Source organism: Xiphophorus couchianus, chromosome 2 (assembly GCF_001444195.1).
Source record: "Xiphophorus couchianus chromosome 2, X_couchianus-1.0, whole genome shotgun sequence".
Taxonomy (NCBI): Eukaryota; Metazoa; Chordata; class Actinopteri; order Cyprinodontiformes; family Poeciliidae; genus Xiphophorus; species Xiphophorus couchianus.
The window spans coordinates 4,220,203-4,243,490 of record NC_040229.1 but is presented as its reverse complement, the minus strand read 5'-3'; the positions used below and the strand labels follow the sequence as shown (position 1 = coordinate 4,243,490).

The window sequence follows — 23,288 nt, the reverse complement described above, 5'->3', positions numbered from 1 at the left end:
AAACCCACCGTTTTATGGCTTACATGATTAAGAAACGTGATAATGTTACGAATATCTTCAAAAATGTCCTCTTCGGTCATATTTCAGTTCGTTTTCTCATCAATATGGAGAGTTTAGAGCGATGCGCGCTCCCGCGACAGGGGATGCAATTCTCGGCAGGCATTTCTGGGCATAACACCGTTAAGTATTTCAGTTGTTTGGTTTGTTGCTGCTGTTTAGTTTTTCCTTTGTGTGTTTTCTTGTATGTAAAGAAACGTACAACAAACAACAATGTGACGTTGTTTCACATGTGTGTTTTTGTGTTTGTGGCCCCCTGTGTGGCGGACACAATGTATATATTTCACCCCCGAATGTATGCTTTTATTGTGAAGGGGAGAAGGTGAGGTGAGAAGACGCCAACCGTTTTACTACATTCTGTTTTTGGTTTGGATTGGAAGACGTTGAGAATAAAACTAGACTCAAATTATATTTTGGTCTTTTTCTGCTGACTTCCACTGTGCATTATATACAGTATATAAGCCAAATGATGGAAAATCAGTTTATATATTAAAACTTTTTAAGTCATTTTATTAGCGACGTACAGGCAGGAGGAACATGCTTCAGAATGGCAGCCAGTGCAGTTAGTGAGAGGTTGATCAATCCCAGGTGAAGCTCGGCTTCCTGCTGAGCTTCTGAGCATTTGAAAGAGAAATTAAGAAAATTCAGCGATTTTCAAGAAAAAAAATGATCAAAATTGGTAAAGCTAAATGAAAAATAAATACTTTATAGTACAAACCACAGGGTGAAAATAGAAATATAAAATTTATTACATATTTTTCCATGATAATTTTTGAAAAGGTGGAGCCCAGTCATTTTGACCTAAATTACAAGTTTTATTAATAACTGCCCTCCGCTATGAACAGCTGGACCCGTACTCGCTGAAAAATTAACAGCTGAAGGATTTCTTCCTCCCTAAGTAAGAAAATTAGACGTCTGGCTGGACGAGACAGTTTAAACTGGAAATCACCCAGAGAGAGATAAATAAACAAGCTGTTTAACAGTTAAACAATTTATCTTGTTAACTCTTCTCACAAAGATGCATTATTTCAGAAACATTCCCAGCACAGTTTAGAGTAAAATCACAGGATCTTTAACATCTGAACATTTTGAATGTTACAACTGGAAACAGGATTTTCTGTCTTTTGAAAACATCTTAAATAAAAACGATGCAGAAATATTCCAGCAGGTTCTCCCAGTTGCACCAGTTTACTGGTACCGGTTCTTCACTCTGGGTCCGTTCTGTATCTCGGAACCAGAAACTAAAACCAGTTTCTGCTCTTTGGACCAGAAATTATTTTTGCTTCTTAAACAATTGAGAATAAAAAATGAACTAAATGAATCTTTGGGATGTATAAACTGGTCTGATTTAAAACTAAACAATAAAATACAAAGTTACCCGATTGATTTAATGACCTCCGACCTCTGCACAGGTCCTGGTGAATTGCATAAAAACTAGAGGAGACGAAACTAAATTCTGGGAAAAAATAAAAAACAAAACCAAGATCTGGACCGACGTAGGCCTCAGAGGTCATCCTGAAGGTCACCCAGAATCTGCTCTGTCATCACATCCACTGCAAGCAGATTACCCACGATGCCGTTCACCAACATGGTGACCCGGATAGATCATCAGCAGGATTATCAGACTTCCTGTAGTTTCAAACAGTAATCTGCAGCAGCGTTTAACTCCCATGTTTTGACTGAATAATCCAGTAAAGTCTGGATTACAGGCCTCAGATCTGCTGCTGCTTTATTTCCTGAATGTTTCTCTCCAGCTCAGGCTCCGCCCACCAACCAGGTGATCATGTTTGCAGAGGAATTATTGAAATGTCCTGCAGGGGGCAGAAAAACCAGTTGACACCTGGAGTCTTCTGATTGGCTGGGAGGCGGAGACAAAAGCTGCAGCGTCAGAAAACGATGAAGAGTGAGGAAGATGAGGAACAACCTGGAAAAGTAGAAGAAACGCCGAAGCAGCCCCTCCCCCAGTCCAGCCCGGTCCGGTCCAGTCCGGCTGCAGTGCTTCCTGTTTCTCAGCCCCTACTGAGCATGCTCAGAACAGCCAGCAGTAAGTTCTTCCTGATATCCAGGAGCCTCCACAGCAAAGGTCATGACCTCATCTCCGTCTGGCCAATCAGAGGCCAGCTGGTACCTGTGGCGGCTCTACAGGTCGGGGGCGTTACTCGGTGTCAGCAAGGTCAGCTCTTGCTGGAAGAGACTCAACGTAGGCCAGAGCGCTCTGCAGGGAGGTGAGACAGTAACCCTCCTCACCAATCAGGAAGCTGGGAAGACAACAGGAAGTTGGTCAGTAAACAAACAGGAAATGGTTTTAAACTTGATGGTGGGACACAGAAAATCTGTAGCAAAGAGTCAGAAGAAAACAAGTCAACGTTCTGATAAACTGTTAGCCGTTTCCATGACGACGACTCGCCTCTCATGGATGAACTCCTCCAGGGCGGCGCACTCCGACAGCAGCTGGGGACACTGGCAGCGCAGCGCCACGAAGGACAGGATGGGCAGCAGGTCATCGGCGCCGCTGAGGGGACAGAGGGGAGCTGAAACAGTTTGTCGTCGTTATTGAAATAACCGTCAATTAATTCATTAATCATTAACTGGAGCACAGAGGCTCTGAAGACGCTGCTGGCCAGAAGAACTGAAACAATGAAGCTGAGCTGGTCTAGCGCCCCCTGGTGCCGGGTTAGCAGCTTTTCTCTATTTCTAACGTCTAAAAAAGGATTAAATGGTTAACAGAAAAATCTATTTATTACCCGATTAATCAATACAGTAATTGATTAATAAAATAACTATAATGAAAGCTAAATCTTGTCTTAAATTACAACTCCAGAAAAGAGATTAGAAATTATTAGTTCAGATTATTAATCCCCTCTAGAAAAGTGAGGACCAAGTTCAGAGTTTGTTTGGGTTCTACTGGGTTTTATGGTTCTGCCGGGTCGCCCTCTTCTTCCCGCTCCAACGGCCTCGTTGACCTCCTGCTTCAGACGTGGCGACCCAGTTTCAGGCCGGGCCAGCGGGGGAGGGAGGCAGCTCCAGAACCGGGGCGGTTCCTGCTGGGCCGGGCCGAGTGATTCTGATGAGACCCGACAGCGGCGCTGCTGGGTCACGGAGCCCCAGACAGCGCCGGCGGCCTTTCAGAACCAATTTCACGGCTGAAGGAGTCCGAAGCTCAACGAGGTCAAAGACAAGAAAGACTGTTTACTCTAACCGGGCCGGCGCCGGCCCGGCACGTTACTCACATGGCGGCGGCCCGGGAGGCTCCGCCCCCCTGCTGGTTCCGGTAATCCTCGGCACAGCCGCAGATCAGCCGCAGGGTCCGCACTGAGACACAAACAGAACAGAACCGGTAAGTGGGTCCGATTCACTGTTCTGAAGAACCGGTTGACAGAGCAAGGAGCGGCGCTGCCGGGCCGGTGGTTCTGCTGGGCCTCCACTGACCTCATAGGAAGAACCAGTTTGGTTTCTTACTGTTCAACATCCTGGTTCTGATAGGTCGGGTTTGGGTTTCACGTTGGCCCAACAGAACCTCCACAGTGCCGGTTCCGGATCAGCAGAAGCAGCTGCAGGTTCTGAAACGGACTGACCCGACTTGCTAAGAACTTTTTGAAAAAGAACCAAACATGGAGGGAAACCGGATCAGAACCAAGAGAGTTCTGCTTCTCCTGAGGTTAGACATTTCCAGCAGCACCTTGCGGTCTGGTTCTGTGGTTCTGGTAAACCAAACCACTCAGCTCCGACTCAGAACCAGAACCGCTGTAGACCCAAACTGGGTTGCGTTCAGGCTGTTCCTAGGATACCAGGCTTTCCCCAGACAGAACCAGAACCAGATTTAGGAGCAGCTGGACCTCCAGATTATAATCTGGTTTAATCTCACCTACGCAGTCCAGCTTCCTCTGAGGGCAGCGGTCCCGCATCAGCAGCTTCAGCTCCTGCACCGCCACCTGGTAGGGGTAGGAACCTTGGAGCGCGCCGGGGTCCTGGGGGAACAGTTTGAGTGGAACACCGACCTCTGCTGGCGAGGCGCTGCAGTACAGCGCCATGTTCCTCTGGAAGAGAAGCTCTCGCTCCCGGAGGACTCGCCTGAGGAACACAGGATGCAGGAAAACGTTTCACCCTGCAGTCAGGAGCAAAAAATAATCCCAATAAAGCTGCTAATCCCTGCAGATTAAACGGATAAATATGGAGCATAAACTCTGACTGGACAAATATTGAGCCTCTTCCTGGCAGTATTTAGTATCAGCACCTCAGTCTTCCTGGATCCGTCAGCTTTCCTCCATTTTTCCTTTTCACCTCTCCCATCAGGTTGGAGGGGCGGGCACACATACCTGATTGGCAGTGCTTAGACCCGCCTCCAGGCTCTGACAGTTTCTACTTCGCACTGAGAGAAGGCATACTGTCACCACATGCACCTAGAAGCTGCAGCACCTAAAATAAAATCGCTATTTACATGGCGTTGAAAGAAAATGTCGTCTAATATGTTGTAATTTTGAATGGTTTAAATCCACCAAAGGTCAGGGGTCACAGGCGACTCCTTAAAGGCTCACAGTGCAGCTGGAAATGGAACAAAAGCAGGAAACTTCTAGAATGCATATTTCTAAGTACATAAGCCAGTCAGTGGTGGGGGGCGGGGCTAAAGCCTCGTTAACACCCAGAGCGCCGACATTCAAAGATGATTTTTTATTTCTACGCCATCAGGAAGCTGAGAACCGGCTGTACATACGGAGGATGTGAATACTTTTTCAAATAAAAACATCTGATGGTGATTTAGATTAGGCCTGTCGCCATAAACAATAAATCTATTAATCGCAGGATAAATTAAACTACCGACCTCAATTTAATTATCGGCTTTACCGTTTCTTCTTTTTCTCTTTCTGTTGACGACACTGGAAGAAAAAAGGCTCAACTCCGGCGCATTTCCTTAGTGTGATGTCCAGTCCACCATTTTACAATCGTCGGCCCATTTTCAAAACCTGAGAGACCAAACAGTAACCGACAGGAAATCGTAGGTGTGTCAGGTTTGATCGGGTTTGATCAGATCTGATCGGGTTCGACCGGGCCATAGGTCCAGCCACACGGCACGATCAACACAACACATTCGAACCGGTTTCTCTCACCTACATTCAGGTTTCAGACAGAAAACCCCATCAAAAGTCACACATGAATTAATGTAAACAAACACGGCTGATGACGAAGAAGCAACAACGATAGTTTATGAACTTATTTTAAAAGATGTAACAAAACGAAAAGGCGTTGGATAAAAGAGTGGAGGACGGGGCTTCATTTGCTGCACTATGATGTGGAGGTGAATTATTCTGTTTTTTCTTCTTTACCATTTGTGTGTTTAAGTTTCATCAGTTAATTAGTATTTTTAATGTTTAAAATCACATTGAGAACAATGGGCACAAAATAATGGCTCCAGTTAAGGCATTTGAAAACCAGCATTAATCATCGTTTACTGGACTCGACCTGCAGTGCATGTGGTCAGTGTCAGCATAAAGTCCTGAGTGAATGAAAATCATTAGAACCTATTTGTAGAAGCCATTTCTCCATTTTCAGTTAAATCTTAGAATTTAGATTATTTAGTTTATTTGTTTGTTTTTTTTGCTTATTTTCTAGCTGATTTATAATTAGAATTTTTGTTTAATTTGTTATTTAGGTTTTTGGCTAGTGATTCACTTAATTAGTTAATTAATTTCAGTTTGGGACGTGGCTGTTTCAAGGTATAAATAGGTAGGTCATTATGCACGTGGGTGGTCATATGGGTTTTTACCAGTCCCAGTCCCAGTCCGCCAGTTTGTCATCAGTCTATCAGCTTATAACTTGTTTTGCCTGAACTGTGGAATAAAACAAAGAACTGCATTTTGACCTTTTTTGAACTTTTGGCTGCATAAGACAGAATCCACGGTGCATCAGTGATTATTTGAGTTGAATTCACCTTTTGTTTTGATCACCTTTAAGTTTTAAGTTTTTTGATTTTTGAATTTGTGTTTTGGACAAATAGTCATTACACTATTTATGTCACTTTAATGATGAACAGCTGAAAAGTTACTGGGTTCATCAACTGCGTTACCAGTTCCGCTCCAACTCCTCTCCTTGTCATTTATGTGGATATTCTTTACACAAAATGTTGAATAAACATTAATGTTGTTTCCACATATCATCTCTGATGTCCACTGGACTTCGGGTTGCGCTGTGTCAGCTGTTTGGGAGTCCCCTCCGCGCTTTCTGATTGGCTACCTGTCACATTCAACAGGCTGCGTTCTCCTCCCAGTCGGGGAAAACCAGTGATAAACTGGCCAAGACAATCCAACATGTTGAATATGACTGATTTAGATCGGAGCGGTCCGATGTTCTACCGACTGGACCCGATCAGTAAGATTGTCATAAGGGGAAAATCGGGGCAAAAAACAAAATCGTGTTGTTTGACGTTGGCTTAAGGGAAGAGAGAAGTATCACATCATAGGAGTCTGATATGACCGTCTTTATCTAAATCTATTGATTATTGAAGGGCAACATCGTGTACAGACTTCATAATCTGCACTCTTTTGGTTTAATGTAGTTTTTATTTCCACTTTTTTTATGTTTAGTTAGTTATGTTTAGCCCATTTTTTGTTAATGGAGACTGAGAATCCATTTTATTTTTGTTTTTTTTCACCAGTTCCAGGATTTAATATTCTTTTGAAAATAAATTGCATCTATTTTTGCAGGATATTGTTTGCATTATTACGTCATTTCCATTAAATCAGTTTAAAAAGGTCTACAAACAGTATTATCGTTATTGCAATAATTTGAGACAATTAATCGCTCAGCAAAATTTGTTATCGTGACAGGCCTGGTTCCAGTCCATTTCTACCGGTAGAATTTGTCAAGATTTTAATTAGAAAACCAATTTATGAGAAAGTTGGCAATCTTACGATAACCCTGAAAACGCCGCCATGCGACGCAACGTCTGCCGGCTGTCCCAGGAAGAAACTAAAACTGAGTTTAGGCTGATTTCCATAAACCAGAGAAACTTTCTGTCACTGGCTGGAGGGCAGAGCGGGGCGGAGCCGCAGGGCGCAGTGGGGCGGAGCTGCCCACCTGGCCCAGCAGAAGACAGATGTAATACCTGAAGAGAGCCAGCAGGGGGCTCCACAGCGGCGTGAAGAAGGCCTCCTCGATGCAGCCCAGACTCAGATCCTTAAAGGTCGCCGTGTTCAGGCAGTCGAAGGAGAGCAGGCAGAGCGACAGCAGCTGATCTAGAACCGAAGCTCAGGATCAATATTCAGATCCATCGATCAATAATCGGTCGATCAGCTCACCAACGGCTCCGTGGACGTCTCTGACGATGGCCTTCAGGTGTTCTTTTAGAGCTCTGAGCTCCAGCTGCTTCAGCTCAATGGAGGGGTCAAAGGTCAGCTCCTCCCGCAGGTCGCCACAGTCCAGCTGGGACAGGAAGTGCTCCAGGTCCTCGAAGGAGTCGTCCCGCTGCGCAGGGTCCTCGCCTTCCAGAGAGCTGCCGGTTCTGGTCGGTTGTCGCTCTGTGACGGGTCGACACACAACATTCACCACCGACCCGCTGAGATGACGACCTGCTGCGACGGTCGCCGTGGCAACAATCTGCGACGCCCCACATCATCTCAGCGGGTTGACGCCTAACTTTAACCCTAACCCAACTGGATGTTTCACCTGGAGAGAGCCGGGCGTGGACGCTGCGAGAAGACCTGAGCAGCAGGGCGGGGCTCTGAGGAAGACTCTGAGGAAGGCTCTGAGGAAGGCTCTGAGGAAGGTTCTGAGGAAGGTTCTGGGTGACGATGGGGTAGAGCTGATTGTAGATCCTGAACTGATGTTTCCTCAGCAGCTCCACTAGTGGATGATCAGACCTGGAAGAAACCAGGATCATCACTCCAGACTCAGATATAGATATATAGATATAGATATATCCCATAATCACCTGAGCAGGTAGGAGAGCAGATCCAGAACCAACGAGGCGTCCGGGTTCTTCTTGATGTTGGTTCTCCACTGTTTGGGCCAGTCCTAGAACCAGAACCACCTTTAGCCAGACCACTCTGGGCCCAGCAGAACCTCTAGCACACATGTGTCAAACTCAAGGCCCGCGGGCCACATGTGGCCCGCTACGTCATTTTATGTGGCCCTCTCCCCCCTACCAACGTTTTACAGCCCCATTGATTGACTTCAAATAAGTTTTGAGTACGAATTGACTACAAACTACATCTCCCATAATGCCTTCCGATTCTTACCAGCCAACATTACGGCTTCTCGCCACTAGAGTGCAGCAGAGTCACCTCAAGCTGATTATTAATTTTCCCAGCGAATAAAACTGAAACACCGACAAGCTAACAAGCTAAAGAGCGAAGTTCCGTGATGTTTCAATCGAGGACTTTTACCGTCTCCTGCCCCCTGATTTGATGCTGCAGCTTCGACTCCATGCAGCTCGTGTTTTGTCCATGTTTGGAGGCACCTATCTGAGCGAACAGATGTTTTCAATAATGAATTTAAACAAGACCAAGACCAGGTCGCGCATTACTGACGAAAACCTACACGCCATTTTGCACACAGCACAAGAACTAAAACCGGACATGGACGAACTGACCAGGGGAAAACATTGGTAAGCACGAACAAACTGAATTTAAACAGAATGAATGTAAAACCAAAACTCAGTATACTGGAATATGAATATAGTTTATTGATTTTGCTTGTGTTTTGTTTATTTACAGAACACAATGAGGATGTGTGTGAGTTGGTGACAGGGTGAAGAGGATCAGCTTTGTGTTCAATTACAGGAAACATCACCTCATTGTTTGGTTCTTATGTGAAATACATGTTCGTTGTGTAATAAATAACGAACAAGTTTTGTGAATGAAGTTGAGAGTTAATATCAAAACTTGTTTTTATTCTTTGTCTGCTTATCTTTAAAGCAGACAAAGATTAATTTTCCCAGCGAATAAAACTGAAACATCGACAAGCTAACGAGCTAAAGAGCGAAGTTTAGCTGAGCAGCTTAAAAATACTGAGCATATTTTTAAACTGCTCAGTTTAAAAATATTGTAATTTTTAAACTGAGCAGTAATTTTACATCCATGCAAACTCAAATGTAATATTTAAAACTTGAACACATAAAATCAGTTATTTAACAATATGAGGTGTTGTTTAATTTATTTTTAACATTGTATTTTCATACATTTATGCTAGGGTTGCCCAAGTCTAGTTTTCCAGACCTATCACTCTGCAACTTTAGATGTGTTCCTTCTCTAACACACCTGGATCATTGACTCATTCATAGGCCTCTACAGAACTGAGTTGTTGCTAATGAGGGAAGTCAACTTTTTGTCTGGGGATGTTTTAGCAGGGATGCATCTAAAAGTTGCAGTCTGGAGGACTGAACTTGTTCATTCCTGATTTATACCGTCAATGTGGCCCATTGAGGGTGGCCAATATGCTGAAGTGGCCCTTGGTGAAATTGAGTTTGACACCCCTGCTCTAGCAGATGAACCCATCCCAACTAGAGCAGAACACGGTTGGTACCGAGACGTTCTGCTGAGCCAGCTGGTCATAATGATATGCCGGGTCACTCACGTGGTCCAGTTCGTACTCCAGAACCCGGGAGTAGAAAAGCCGCTGCTCCTGCTCCTCTGCAGTCAGTGCTCCAGAGGCAGCAAACCTCCTGTTGAGACCAAACAGACCAGATTAGATCAGATTATCCAGGCTCCTGAGAGGCCTGAGAGATCCGCTCCTGGATCAGGAGGGTTAGGGTCCTGGATCAGGACCCTAACCCTAACGTCCGCCATTTTGATCGCTGTTTACATTCCCCCATCAGCTGATGCAGCGGTGGCCTGTGACGTCATCAGCGCTACTACAGCCAAAATACAGACTAAAAACTCGGACGCCTTCATGGTCATCACAGGTGACTTTAACCATGCCTCATTGGACAAAACTCTAAACAACTTCCAGCAGTATGTTGACTGTCCCACCAGGGAAAACAAAATGCTGGATCTCCTGTATGCTAATGCCAAAGATGCATACAGCGCCACAGCCCTGTCCCCTCTTGGCAGGTCGGACCACATCTTGGTAAGGATGACTCCCAAGTATGTCCCTCTAGTGAGTAGGCAGCCTGTGCGCATCAGGACGGTGAGGAGGTGGACACAGGAGGCAGCTGTACAACATGTACAACCTGAGCTTGAGGCTGGAGAGAGTCCCGCTGCGGTGGAAGACATCACATGTGGTTCCTGTTCCCAAGAAGCCAAGGCCAGCCGACCCAGAGGACTACAGACCAGTCGCTCTCACATCTCATGTGATGAAGGTCATGGAGAGACTGGTCCTGGCCCAGCTGAGGCCTCCGGTGAGGACGTTTCTAGACCCCCTGCAATTTGCCTACCAGCCCCACTTAGGAGTGGACGATGCCGTCATCTTCCTGCTGCAACGAGCGCTGTCGCACCTGGATGGTGGAGGAGACACTGTGAGAATCACATTCTTTGATTTCTCCAGTGCCTTCAACACCATCCAGCCTCTGCTGCTGGGTGAGAAGCTGCGGAGGATGGGTGTCAACGACTCAGTGATCTCCTGGGTGACTGACTACTTGACAGGCAGGCCACAGTTTGTCCGTCTGGGCAGTGTCCTGTCTGATGTGGTGGTCAGTGACGTAGGAGCTCCACAGGGAACTGTGCTTTCTCCCTTTCTCTTCACCTTGTACACCACTGATTTCCAGTACAACTCTGAGTCATGTCACCTACAGAAGTTTTCTGATGACTCAGCGGTTGTCGGGTGTATAGGGGATGGAGGGGAGGGGGAGTACAGGACACTGGTGGACGGCTTTGTGGAGTGGTCTGAGCAGAATCACCTGAGGCTCAACATTAGTAAGACCAGAGAGATGGTGACTGACTTCAGAAGGAAGAAGATACCTTCACGGCCACTAAAGGTCAAAGGGGAAGTGGTGGAGGAGGTGGAGGATTACAAATACCTGGGAGTTGTAATCGGCAACAGACTGGACTGGGCATCTAACACTGACGCTGTGTGCAGGAAGGGGATGAGCAGACTCTATTTTTTAAGGAAGCTGAGATCCTTCAATGTGTGCAGCAAGATGTTGGAGACCTTTTATCACAGTGTTGTTGCCGGCGCCATCTTCTTTGCTGCTGTGTGTTGGGGAAGCAGCATCAGAGCCAGCGACTCTAATAGACCAGACAAAATCATCAGGAAAGCTGGTTCTGTACTGGGACTAAGGCTGGAGTCCCTGGAAACTGTGGTGGAGAGGAGGACACTGAAGAAGGTTCTGTCTATTATGGACAATAAACAGCAGCCTCTCCACCACATAGTGGACAGACAGCGGAGCTCCTTCTCACATAGGCTGCTCCAGCTCCGCTGTTGTAGGGACAGATACAGGAAATCCTTCCTGCCACATGCCATCTCACTGTACAATAAAAGCTAAATCATTGTTCTGCACTAATCAGTCCAATTTCACACAATGCACTGTGGCACACTGCTGTACATATATTTACATACATTCTGTTCTGCATTTTGAATCCTTGCAAGGACTGCTCTAAGCTGCTTTTTATATTGACAGCATGTTATATTTTATTCTTATTTATCTACAACTACTACTCAGTGGTGGTTGTTATTGTGTCTTGTCTCTATGCTGTAACTGCGAAATAATTTCCCTGCTGGGATGAATAAAGTACTTCTATTCTATTCTATCAACCAGCAGACCTCTCAGGTCTTCTGGTTCTGCTCTGCATCAGAACCAGAACCAAACATGGAGAAGCAGCATTCAGCTTCTATGCACCACAGATCTGGAACAAACTTCCAGCAAACTGCAAAACATCTGAAACCCTGAGATCCTTTAAGACTAGAAGCTGCTGTTGAACCATAATCAATGAAACGCTGATCAATAATCTGATGAGATTCTGTTGACGTCTCATCGACGTGTTCAGTTGCCGACTGTGTGGCTGAGCAACTTTCTATTTTGGGGTTCATTGACGTAAATCAATCTGAGCGCCTTGCTGCTGACATGTGCTAATAAGTTGATTGATTAGACCAGAACCTGATTAATCAACTATAACCAGGTTGATTTCTTTATAGCCACAAATATGCGACTGCTAAAGTTTACAGGTGCCACTGCAGCTTCCAGTGGAACTGGGAATGCTGGGAACGCTGGGCGGACACGGAATCCCAAACTGAACCCAGAGTTACATCAGACCAAACCAACAGATAACAGAGCAATCTTTGGATCGCATCTGACCAGCCAGGCAGAAACGAGCAGCTGGACGCTCCCCAGACCACAGGTGAGGATGATGATGTGCTGCTACCTGTTAGCTTCGTCCTGCAGCCTCTGCCTCCTCTCCTCCACCTTCCTCTGCAGCTGCTCTTCACGTTGAGGAAAGGTCAAAGTTCAGAACAACCAACTCTACTGCTCACCAACTATGGCAAGCTGCTTTAGCATAAAATCTGCTTCACTCACATCCCTGATCTCTGAAAGTGGTTTATGAATAAATGTTTTAGTTCATGAAGATTTCTCCAATTCCATTCTGACAGATTTACTATTGGAGTGTTTGGAGGCTTCAATTCAAGAAATGCACATTTCATGTATCTATTGCAATCGGACTAGTCAAAGTAAATTTATGATATCCTTTTTTCTGACCAGTCATAATTCTAAATCAAGATATCTTAAATCTTTTAGATTTATGCAGATTTTAAAATTTCAATGAAAACGGATTTCTGAAAATTTGTCTCTTCTGTTTTTAAGTGCAATGGCTGTTGGAAGAGGACAAATAGGAATCTGCAGATTTCTGAAGCAGTCTTCAATCACAAAGTTACTGTTGTCATATCTTGTAACGCTGAGCTCTTTCTTCATTGTGGCATTTTCAGACTATTTTGTACCGGAAACCCAAAAATTCTGCAGGCAACAGTTTGGACGGCTCAGGGGGCTTAACATCCACAAATGTAGTTTTGATGAGTCATAAATGTGTGAAATCTTAAAGTGTAATTATGAACGCTTCAGATGACAAATCATTTGAGATACTTTGGAAATCTAATCTTTATTCTATTTAGCTCTATTTTATAAATAGGTCTAAGTTTAATTATGTGAGAATTTCTGTTTGTTCAGTCAGTATTTAATAAAACTGACAAAAAAATGTAAAAATTTTGATGATGTTTTTAACTCAGCATGTTATGATAAATTTAGCCTGTTCTGTTATGGAAAGATGATCAGGCTCATTGATTTTTTTTTTATAACTCAATCGATAACTGGCTTCCCTCATCTGGATATTAAAGCAGCTCAAGTTCTAGAAAGCAGCAGATTTTAACTCCATCTTGGCAGCGCTCGGTGAAAGGATACGGCGTCCTGTCTGGCTCTGGCGATGATCAGATTCTCCATCATCTGCCGCTGCAGAGAAAGCGTCTGCAGCAGAAAGATATTTATGATAAACATTTATATCCAAAACTCAGACATTTGAAACAAACTTTTAAAAGCAGAGAGAACCAGATTCCTAAACACGGTTCAGTGTCCAGACAGAAACTAGAGGTCCATTTTCCTTAAACAATGAAAACAGGAAACACAACATAAATATTTCTATTATCTTTATTACATTTTAATTTGTGACAAAAACACGACAAGAGAATAAGGAGCAATCAGCAGAAATCCAGCAAACAAAAGTGGAATAAAAACAGAAACTGAGTCTCCATCAGTTGATGAGTTAATGAAAGTCCAGAGAACGATCCGGACCGGTTCCAACCTAAACGTTGGCAGCAACTCTCAGAACCGGTTCTGCAACAGCAGGAGGCTTAGCCGCAGCCCAGAGTCCCAAAATAATCCGGAATAAAACGCCATGATGACCAATAAATGAATTGAACATTGTTTCATATTTTCATGTCAAACAACAAAATCAAGTGTAAAACTGCAGATGAAGGTAAACAGAGCAGCAGACTCAAAGTGTGTCGATCGTTAGGAGAAGAACCCAAATTTCGCAGCAGCCATCATCCACACTAAACTCCAGATAACCAGAACAAACACCATAGCGCCTGAAACGTGTGCATCTGGGCCGCATAGGTCAGAGGTCAGCAGCACTTTAGATCCACCAGGTGCTGCAGGAGTGAGGTCACTGCTCTGTTTCACCACCTGCAGCATCTGAAGATGAAAAATGCTTTTAGGTAATCAGATTACTGATCGCTTCATCAGAAAACAGAGAAAATCCATCAAGTCCTCCTAAAGCCCCCTAAAAACCCCTAAAACCCCTAAAACCCCTAAAAACCCCTAAAACCCCAGACCCTCCTAAAAACGGTCCGTCACTGGCTGGAGGGCGTCACCAGGTCTGTCACCTCCCAGTGACTCGGTGTTGGAAATCGCTCACAATCTGTCATCAGGTTTTAGAAATGTATAAAACAATCGTTTATTATTTAAGGGGTGAGTATTCTCTACCGTTCCATCAGCCAAAAGGAATTCATTTTCCAGTTTGTTGCCAATAAAAAGCCCAACTTTGACAGGAATCTTCTTCTTTGATGCATTTTGTTTTGAAAGGAATAGAATAAAATATACTTTATTGATCGCCAACGGGAAATTACTTATTTGTTGACAAGCCACTCCATCAAGGGTGTTAAATATTAATAACACAAATATAACCATAAGAGATAGTTTATTTTACATATATATATATATATATACTGTATATTTGAGTGATGTAAGTAATTCAATATGACTGAATGTAAATAAATTTAATAACAACCATGCTCATGCAAATATATTAATCCACAGGCGTAAATCCCGGGGGGTCGGGGGGGTCCGGACCCCCAATCTATAAAAGTCTAGAATTGTCCCCCCAAAAAAAGCCATTGAAGAAACATTTGCATTTAAGTAATATCAATATGAAAAGAAAAATGAAACAAAGGACGAAATAAATCTGCCATTTATCTCAGGAAAAAATAAGAATTAATTTTTAGGTCCCCCCTCCATTACTAGAACAATGGTTCAGTCCAAAGTGTGGGAGGAGCAACAGCAGCTGAACGGTACCGGCTGGCAGAACCGCTGGAGGGAGGAGCTAGCTGTTAGCTGTTAGCTGCTAGCTGTTAGCTGCTAGCTGTTAGCTGTGGCTCTGCAGCACAAACATAAAACCTTTCAGTAAGTAAATACTTAAAGCAAAAGACATGTAACACCTTTTATTTACTTTTACTGCTCAAAAAGAAGAAACACATTAACAATAAAAGTCAGACTGCAGTAATTTCATTACTTTGAATCATGATAAGCTGCCTTATTAGCAAAACTGCTACATTGCTTTCATAAACTTTAAGCTTTTTTTGTCAAAGGTAGTAAACATCTCATTCATATTTAGCTCTTTAACTTTTAGTTAATAATTAGAGTTTGAAACTGGAGGTGGAGCTGAGGAAGTGGACCAGCTCAGAGTGGGGGCCCAGAACGGATAGAAAAAACTAAAAGTTATAACTTTATTTCTCACTGTCTTCAACGTAGAACCTTTAAAAACACAAAATAGGATCTGAATATTTTTCTATATAGACTCTCATGTTTTAAATGTTACATATAATATTCCCCAGATATTCATTTCTATCTACCTGTTTGTTCTCAGTGACCAGGACATGGCAAAGCTAAAAAAGGCTTAAATTAAAGCAAATTAACAAGTTATAATTTAAATAGCCCATAACTTGTATTGGGAGCCATTTCAATAAATCAATGTTTATGATGAAGTTACTCATTAAAACTTTTTTATTTAGAGCCTTAAATGTTTGTAAAGGTGCAGCAGAGATTAGATCAGACAGAACAAATCGTATCTAAGCAACATTTGAATTTTAGTTTTATTTCTCTGCAGGCTGTTTACTGAGAATAAAACATGTTTGATGTGCATTACTAGTCATTTTTGGTCCTGCAGCTTGAATGTGGTTTAAAAACTTTCTAAACTACATTTTACTTTACATTTCACTGTAACTTTGCCGACCCCCCAAAATTGTTCATAAGAAATGTTCCTGTTTATGGTTCCCCCATAATGAGATGGATTTACGCCCTTGAAAAACCTGAACAGCAACTTGGATCTCTGAGAACCTCCGGACCAAGAAGCTGAGAGACGACCGCCTCAAATCACTTAAATTATGAATCACACCTGCAGAGCTTACTGTGGAAAAGCATCTCTGCTGTCTGGATGTTCAGCTGTTAGCATGTTAGCACGAGACTGTCTTCAGTCAGAGGCCTCTTTAAACTGACTGCTACTGGAGGTCCGTACGTCCCCCAACACCATCAATACTTGGTCAATATGAGTTACGACAAGATTTAATAAAAATAAATATTATTTCAACCCATTAAATGAACACCTGAAGTTGGAGCTTAACTGGGTTAACTGGGTCAGACTGGAAGTGGAAAAGGTTGAAAGATCTCCAGGAATCTGAACCAGAATTTCACCGTTTAATCTGGAAGCACTCAGACTTTATGGACCCATAGTTCTGGTTCCGAGTGGTTCTACTTTGGTTCTAGCTATATTTGGTTCCGGTTCTGTTCGGGTTCTGTGTGAGGCTCGTTACCGTGTCTGCAGCGGACCACGTGTCAGTCTGGACCGAACCGACTTGCAACAGTTAGCCAACACTTTACCTTCATGAACATCGTCAGCTTCCTCCAATATGGCCGCAGCTCCACCTGGTTCCGACACATTTTCCTAATCTAAAAGGAAAAGACGCGAGGAACCGTGGTTCAAGAAAAGGTTCGGCTCACCATGGTATTTCTTCAGGCTCTGGTTTCCAACCACAGACATGAGACGAAGGAGAGGTTCTACAGGGCCACTTGGACCTTATCTGGAGTTAAATAAGCCCAGAGTCCAGATGAACCCACCCTTTCACCCCCAGCTTCATCAATGACGCCGAAACGGAACCACTACAGTTTCAAAATAAAAGCCCGGAAGTCATGTTTCGGACCTCTTGGTACATTTCAGGTCCCGGAGGAGTGTGCTTATATCTTGACCGGATCAGAATCAAAGAGTTCTAGTTCAGATATCCTGAAGTCCATCTGCTGCTGGCAGAACCATCGACTGGAACGGATCCATCAGAACCCAACATCCGTTACTGAGGCTACAGCGCCCCCTAATGCAGGGGTGTCAAACTCCAGTCCTCCAGTCGCTGTCCTGCGGGGTTTAGATGAGCCACAGGTACAAAACACTGGAATAAAACGGCTTCATGACCTCCTCCTGGTGTAGATCGGTTCTCCAGAACCTTAATGACCTCCTCCTTGTGTAGATCGGTTCTCCAGAACCTTAATGACCTAATTATTCTGTTCAGGTGCTGCAGCAGAGGCTCATCTAAACGTTTCAGGGCAGCGGCCCTCCAGGACTGGAGTTTGACACCTGTGTCCTAATGGATCAATAAACACACCAGAAAACACGCTGGGGCGCTAGAGAGAAGGTTCTGGTTCTGTTAGTGTCGACCATTGTCTGGAGGTTTTGGTCCTGAAACCTCAGGGTGTCATCTTGGGTTTCTGCAGATGGTTCTGTTGGTTCTTCTCTGTGCGGTTGGGTCATCGTCAATGGGTCTGAGGTTCTGGTTCCTCCGGCTCAGAGGTCTGGCTCATGTGGAGCAGTTTCTGAGTGATGGATCAGAACTGCAGTGATAAGAACGCTGCTCCAAAAGGTTCTGGTTAAGAAGGAGCTGGTCCAAAGGTCTCAAAGTTCTGGTCCCGAGATCGGGATTGTGACAAAAGAACCAGAACCTGGTCCAATCAGCTGGACTTCAGAGATCAGGAGAAGAGCTCCATCATCCACAGATGCTGCTCCTTCACGCAGAGGTTCAACAGGAGGTCAGAAACTCCTCCCAGGACCAACTGGACCAACTAGACCAATGTTCTGTGGAAAACCTTTCCACTTTGACATTAAAGGTCTTAATCCTGTCGATCCTGACTGGCTGAAGCAATAAAGGGAGGGTGTGAAAACTTTTTCCAGGAACTGTAAATTGGCCCTTGGGATTCAGACAGGAAGTGATGACAGAGATCGGCTCTGCAAGGTCCAGACTCACCAAAGAGGTTTTCTGGGACGCCTGACCCGGAGCCAGCCGGGCCACACGAGCCTCATAGGACGCCTGGAGCTTCTGGTTCTGCCGGGACGCTTCCTCCACCGGGGTCAGCGTCCTGCAGGGGACACATCCAGGACACACGAGGACAATCAGTGGACACATCGGTCTGCTATAGTCTATAGAATCAGTGGAACCAGCAGCAGATTTGGACTTACTTCCTGCTGGAGTCGTGTGAAGCTGCAGTCTGTTGTCTCTGGAAGACATCAGGAGGAGGGAAAGAGGACGGCTGTCCACCATCATCTGACAGACCAAACCGGGACGAAGCGTCAACCTGTCCCTCAGCAGCAGAGGCTGGGGACAAGATGGGACATTAAGAGACAAGATGACAATGTCAGAGCCCTAACCCAGGAGGAAGTTAGCTGTGATTGGTCTCTGAGTTTATGCCAGGCCTGCTTCTGATTGGAGGAGAGGACTCACCTCTGTCTCCAGCCTTAGGACTGGCCTCAGCCTCTGATTGGTCAGCTGAAGAACAGGAGGCGTTGTGGAGGACAGGGGGGACAGGATGGACAGAGCCCTTCCCTATGAAGGTCTTGGCTCGGTCCAGACACTGCTCCGCCAGCCGCAGCATCCGCTCCACCTCCACCTGCGTCTCTGAGGACAGAGACACACGAGACGGACAAATAATCCAGGACAAAACCTATGAAAAGTTCAGCTTGTTCAGTTCTAAAAGTTAAATAATTTATTCTACAAGATTAGAGCGTCATGAAGTAAAATATTCCAGATGTTTCTTCCTGTTTCATAATTCTGACCTCCAGCTAATGAAAATGTTCAGGTTATCTGAAAATTACAGCAATTAATACAAGATTATAATCTAGAAAGATGGAGCTGAATGTCCTCACAGAGGGACAATTAAGGACATTTCTATTCTGTTCTGTTGAACAGGAGGTCCAGGTTCTGGTTCTGGTTCTTCAGGTTGACCTCAAGCTGGTCTTCTTTGTTGGTTCTGGCGTCTCTCATCTTCTTCTGACGTTTTAGTGAGCTTCAGTCACGCTGCCACAGACTGGCTGGGAAGCAGATCGACCCAACTGGGTGGCTACTGGTTGCTCCGTGGTTCCCAGTAACGTACTGGTCCGTGAAGCGGATCGACCCAACTGATCTGACTTCTAGATGTTGCTTATTGTCTGTTCTTGGTGCTGCAGCTGCTGAGTTAGTAATCTATCCTGATTTTCACCTTTCTCCACCAGGGGGCGATAAAACTCTAAAGTGAGTGAACCTGGACAGGTAAACCAGGTGAAGCCTGAGGAACTGCAGCATGTCAGAGCCAGCAAACCGCATCTCTCCTTCCTCACACTTTTCACTGAACACAGATGCTAATCCGGGTCATCATGCTCTTCTGAGATGGGATTATATTAAATAAATGTCAGTAAATTATGACTTCAAGTCTGGAAATAATGAATATTACTGCATCTATCAATCAATAAATGGGTCTGCTTTATGTAAAATGAAGTAACTCACTGGAAACTGCTGAACATGAAACTAATGAAGCAGCTAAATATATATATTATTTAACATGCGGCGAAGCTCAGATCTTTGAGGCTCACCTTCTTGGAGAAGAACGTGTGAAATGTAGTTGATGGTTCGCAGGTATTGGCAGTAAGCTTCCTGCAGACAGAAACACATCAACTGTAACATCTGGTCATGTTGACACGAATTTCACACCAGATCAACCTGAGGATTTCCTCCAGAAATAACCAGAACAAACATTCTCCAAACAGTTGAAGTCAAAATAAATGTTACTTTATTAAAAAAGAGATTTATCTTCATAAATATTCAGTCAGTCCAATCCCATTCCAGTTTTCAATCACTAGAACGGGATTGGACTGAATGGGATCAAAACGTTGATTGCCCATTTGGGATACAAATAAATCTGAATCTGCATTTAGTCCAGTTCTTTATTCCAACCTGTTAAACTGGTTCTATCTCAGGAAACCCAGCAGAGCATTGACTCACTCCTCCTGGACCAGCAGGGGGCGACAGTGGAGAGAAAAAATACCTCCCCTTTAACAGGAAAGAAGTCCAGCAGAACCAGAACAAGAACCACGACTGAGCCAAAATAAAATAAAGATCTACGTTCATCAGGCATTTGGAAAGAAATGTGAGCAGGTTTCAGATTTACCCCATCAAGAGACTGAGGAAAGAGAGGATTCCTCCAGAGAGGTCAGAGGGTTCAGAGGTCAGAGAGTCTGGAGGCTCCGGTGATCTGGAGGAGGATTAATATACTCTACAAATTTACCATCAGTGTGTAAACTACCACCTCTGGGGGTAAACGTAGGGAGCCTCTCCAGTCCATCAGGAGCTTCCGCCCCATTTTTACCCACATTATGACCATTATAACCAGTCAAGCTCCCAGCTGGTCCTTTTACTGGCTTTTCTGGACATGACAGCTGGAATAGCCCCCGCCCCCATGTTTGTTTACATTCCATACATCGTCACTTCCGGTCGGCTTCAGCCCGGAGCTTTGATCCTGCCGTCCAGTGAGCAGCCGCCTACCTGCTGCCTGTCTCCCCCCTCCAGCTGGATCGCCTGCTTGGCCATCTTCATGGCGCTCTGCAGCGGCTTCCCTCCGCCGTCCGCCATACTCTTCCTCTTCTTCAGCTTCACGGGCTGCTCACTAAGGTGCACGGCGCCCTCCGGTGGCCATGCAGGTTGTTTCCTAGGGAAATTATTAATATCTGTCTTCTATTGTCAGATGTACGGAAGAGGATAAGGGCCACCAAAAAAAAGAAGAATTCCGAGAATTCTTTTTTTTTTGGTGGCCCTTATCCTCTTCAGTACAGATGTGTTAATCCGAGGTGGTGGTTTCATTTTCAGTTGTCAAATAAATATTTATCAATGTCGCATTGTTGCATTACTGCTTATTCTGTGTCAAGTCCAGGGTTTAAAAAAGTTTGAATGATTAAAGGTGATAATTTCCTGTCTACATATTCAGAGGTTGGCGGGGCATAGCAAATAAACTGAAAAAACTACATGAAAATATGAAGACTTAAATTGTGGAAATGGGCTTCCATACATAAATAGAGCTGCAGATGAAAGAGACAGACAGTTACACTAGAGAGATTGGATTATAAATTTATATGTTCAAGTTATAAACTTGAACATATAAAGTTTTATATGTTAGTTAAGTGATAAAAAAAATATAATTTATATTATGTATATAATTATAAATATCTATATATGGACTCTAATAAAAGGACCTCATATTCTGCTGAGGCTCTGGTCTCGCAGAACCGGAACGCGGAAGTTGGTTGGGTGTGAAAGGCGAACAATTGAACACAACAAACAAAGAAGGCGGTAGGAGCTGATTTGGTGGATCACATAAGCTGTGCATTGACTGTAGTAGCATGGCTTCTACATCAGGAGGAAATAGTGGAAAGGAAATGGAGTGGATGATATCGAGGTCAGCAAAAATGAAAAGAGCAATCAGAAAGAGACATGAAAGGGCAAGAAATTGGTCGGATGAAAGTGAGCCAGGAGCGGAAGGCAGTAAAAGGACAAAAATAAATCAAAGAGTGAGTTCACGGGAACAAGATAACAGTAAATCAGAAGTGGAATACAAAGTTGTGGTGGAATTTCAGCAAGATTATATTCATCCGATAAAGATAACCAAAGCAATAGAGGAAGAGATAGGGAAAATTAAAACGGCCAGAATCATGAACAACAGAAAAGTGATAATTCAAGTGAGGCACAACAACAGAAGATAATCAAAATGAAAACTCTGATGGGAGAAAGAATTAAATCATATATACCAGGTTATATGGCAAGGTTGAGAGGAGTAATTTCAGGAGTTCCACTTGAAATGACAATGGAGGAGGTGAAGAATGAAATCAAAGGAGGGAAGATAACAAATGCCATCAGGATTAAAAGTAGAAGAGAAGGGGAACTCAAAGATACTATGGCTGTGATAATACAGTTTGAAAACAAAATGTCAGAAAATATTCAGCTAGGATTCATGAACTATAAAGTTAGAGAGTACATCCCGAAACCGCTCAGATGTTTTACCTGTCAAAGAATGGGACACATTGCAAAAGAATGTAAGGGAAAAATTAGATGTGCAAGATGTGGAGTTCCACATGAATTTGGAAAGTGTGACTAAGATGCTAAAATCAAATGCTGTAACTGTGGAGGTGATCACAGTGCAGCCTATGGTGGATGTATAGTTCAAAGGGAAGCTAAAGAAGCCCAGAAAATCAAGATAACAGAAAAAGTTTCATATGCAGAAGCATTAAAAAGAGTAAAGAAAGATAGTACAAGAGGAATGAGGCTGGGAGAAACAGATCAAAGTTACACTTCTCGGAACAAAAATGAAGAACAGAGACAAATACTAATGCCAACAACAAATACGTATAATACATGTGTGCATAAATGTAAAGTAGAGGAAAATACAATGATGGTGAAAAAAGAAAACTTTGTAGCATTTATATGTCATATATTATTAATGTTACAGTCCAAATGAAGAAGAAAAGTGATAAAATAAAAGCAATAGTAACAGCAGCAGGGAGGTTCCTAGATATGAAAGAAATTCAAGCAGATCAGATTCATACCATTTTGAGTGCCACTGAAATAACAGAAAATGGTCAGGATTAGGATACAAGATATGCATACAAGAAACATGGTTAAATTCAAATTTAGATTTTAAAATTCCTGGATATAACATAGAAAGACAGGATAGAAGTAATGGTAGTGGAGGAGGATGTGCCATCTTAATTAAGGAAGGAATTGCTTATAAGAACAACTCATTAAATAAAAAAATAGAATGTGTTAATATAGAAATATTTCATTTAAGGAAATATGGAAATATTAAAATGATAAATTATTATAATCCATGTAAAAATCTTGATAGTGAAATATTTAAGGAAATAGGGAAAATACATAGAAGAGAAGTTTGGTGTGGAGATTTTAATGCTCACAATAGTCTATGGGGCAGCAAGAAGACAGATCATAATGGTGAAATAGTGGAAGAATTAATGGATGAAAGGTCATTAGTTTGTCTTAATAATGGAAAAGGTACAAGAGTAAATATACATAAAAATACAGTTTCATGTCTGGATATTACATTAATATCAGACTGTCTTGTTAATGCATGTGAATGGGATGTTAATTGGGAGTCTACAATAGGGAGTGATCATTTTCCAGTAAGTACAATAATTGATGACAATATAAATAGACAAGAAGAGTTAACATTAATAAGATGGTGCTTT

General features: G+C 43.5%; 1 protein-coding gene across 4 annotated transcripts; it reads right to left on the bottom strand.

Moving 5' to 3' along the window:
* Positions 1 to 546: 546 nt before the first annotated feature.
* vps9d1 (VPS9 domain containing 1) lies at positions 547 to 20,710 on the bottom strand. Of its 4 annotated transcripts, none has more exons than XM_028005800.1 (16): positions 20,581 to 20,710; positions 19,632 to 19,692; positions 18,508 to 18,681; positions 18,246 to 18,381; positions 18,034 to 18,145; positions 13,376 to 13,438; positions 12,348 to 12,403; positions 9,625 to 9,712; positions 7,982 to 8,064; positions 7,717 to 7,910; positions 7,350 to 7,568; positions 7,157 to 7,286; positions 3,923 to 4,128; positions 3,288 to 3,369; positions 2,465 to 2,569; positions 547 to 2,315 (listed from the first exon to the last, which is right to left on the bottom strand). In XM_028005800.1, the coding sequence occupies exons 1-16, from the start codon at positions 20,665 to 20,667 to the stop codon at positions 2,213 to 2,215; spliced, it is 1,899 nt and encodes a 632-aa protein (XP_027861601.1). In that variant the 5' UTR covers positions 20,668 to 20,710; the 3' UTR covers positions 547 to 2,212. The 4 variants fall into 4 exon arrangements, with proteins under 4 accessions (XP_027861601.1, XP_027861608.1, XP_027861615.1 ...); XM_028005807.1 differs by having other exon boundaries at positions 12,348 to 12,400; XM_028005814.1 differs by lacking the exon at positions 20,581 to 20,710 and adding an exon at positions 20,207 to 20,487 and having other exon boundaries at positions 18,508 to 18,727.
* Positions 20,711 to 23,288: the final 2,578 nt, after the last annotated feature.

Bases quoted from the DNA above. Each gene is read 5' to 3' on its own strand.
- vps9d1 (XM_028005800.1), bottom strand. From the start codon at position 20,667: ATGGCGGACGGCGGAGGGAAGCCGCTGCAGAGCGCCATGAAGATGGCC. The intron at 18,682-19,631 runs GTGAGCCTCAAA...CTCTGTCCTCAG, and splicing joins ACACGTTCTTCTCCAAGAAG to AGACGCAGGTGGAGGTGGAG. The intron at 4,129-7,156 runs GTATTACATCTG...TGTGTTCCTCAG, and splicing joins CCCCTGCTGGCTCTCTTCAG to GCGAGTCCTCCGGGAGCGAG.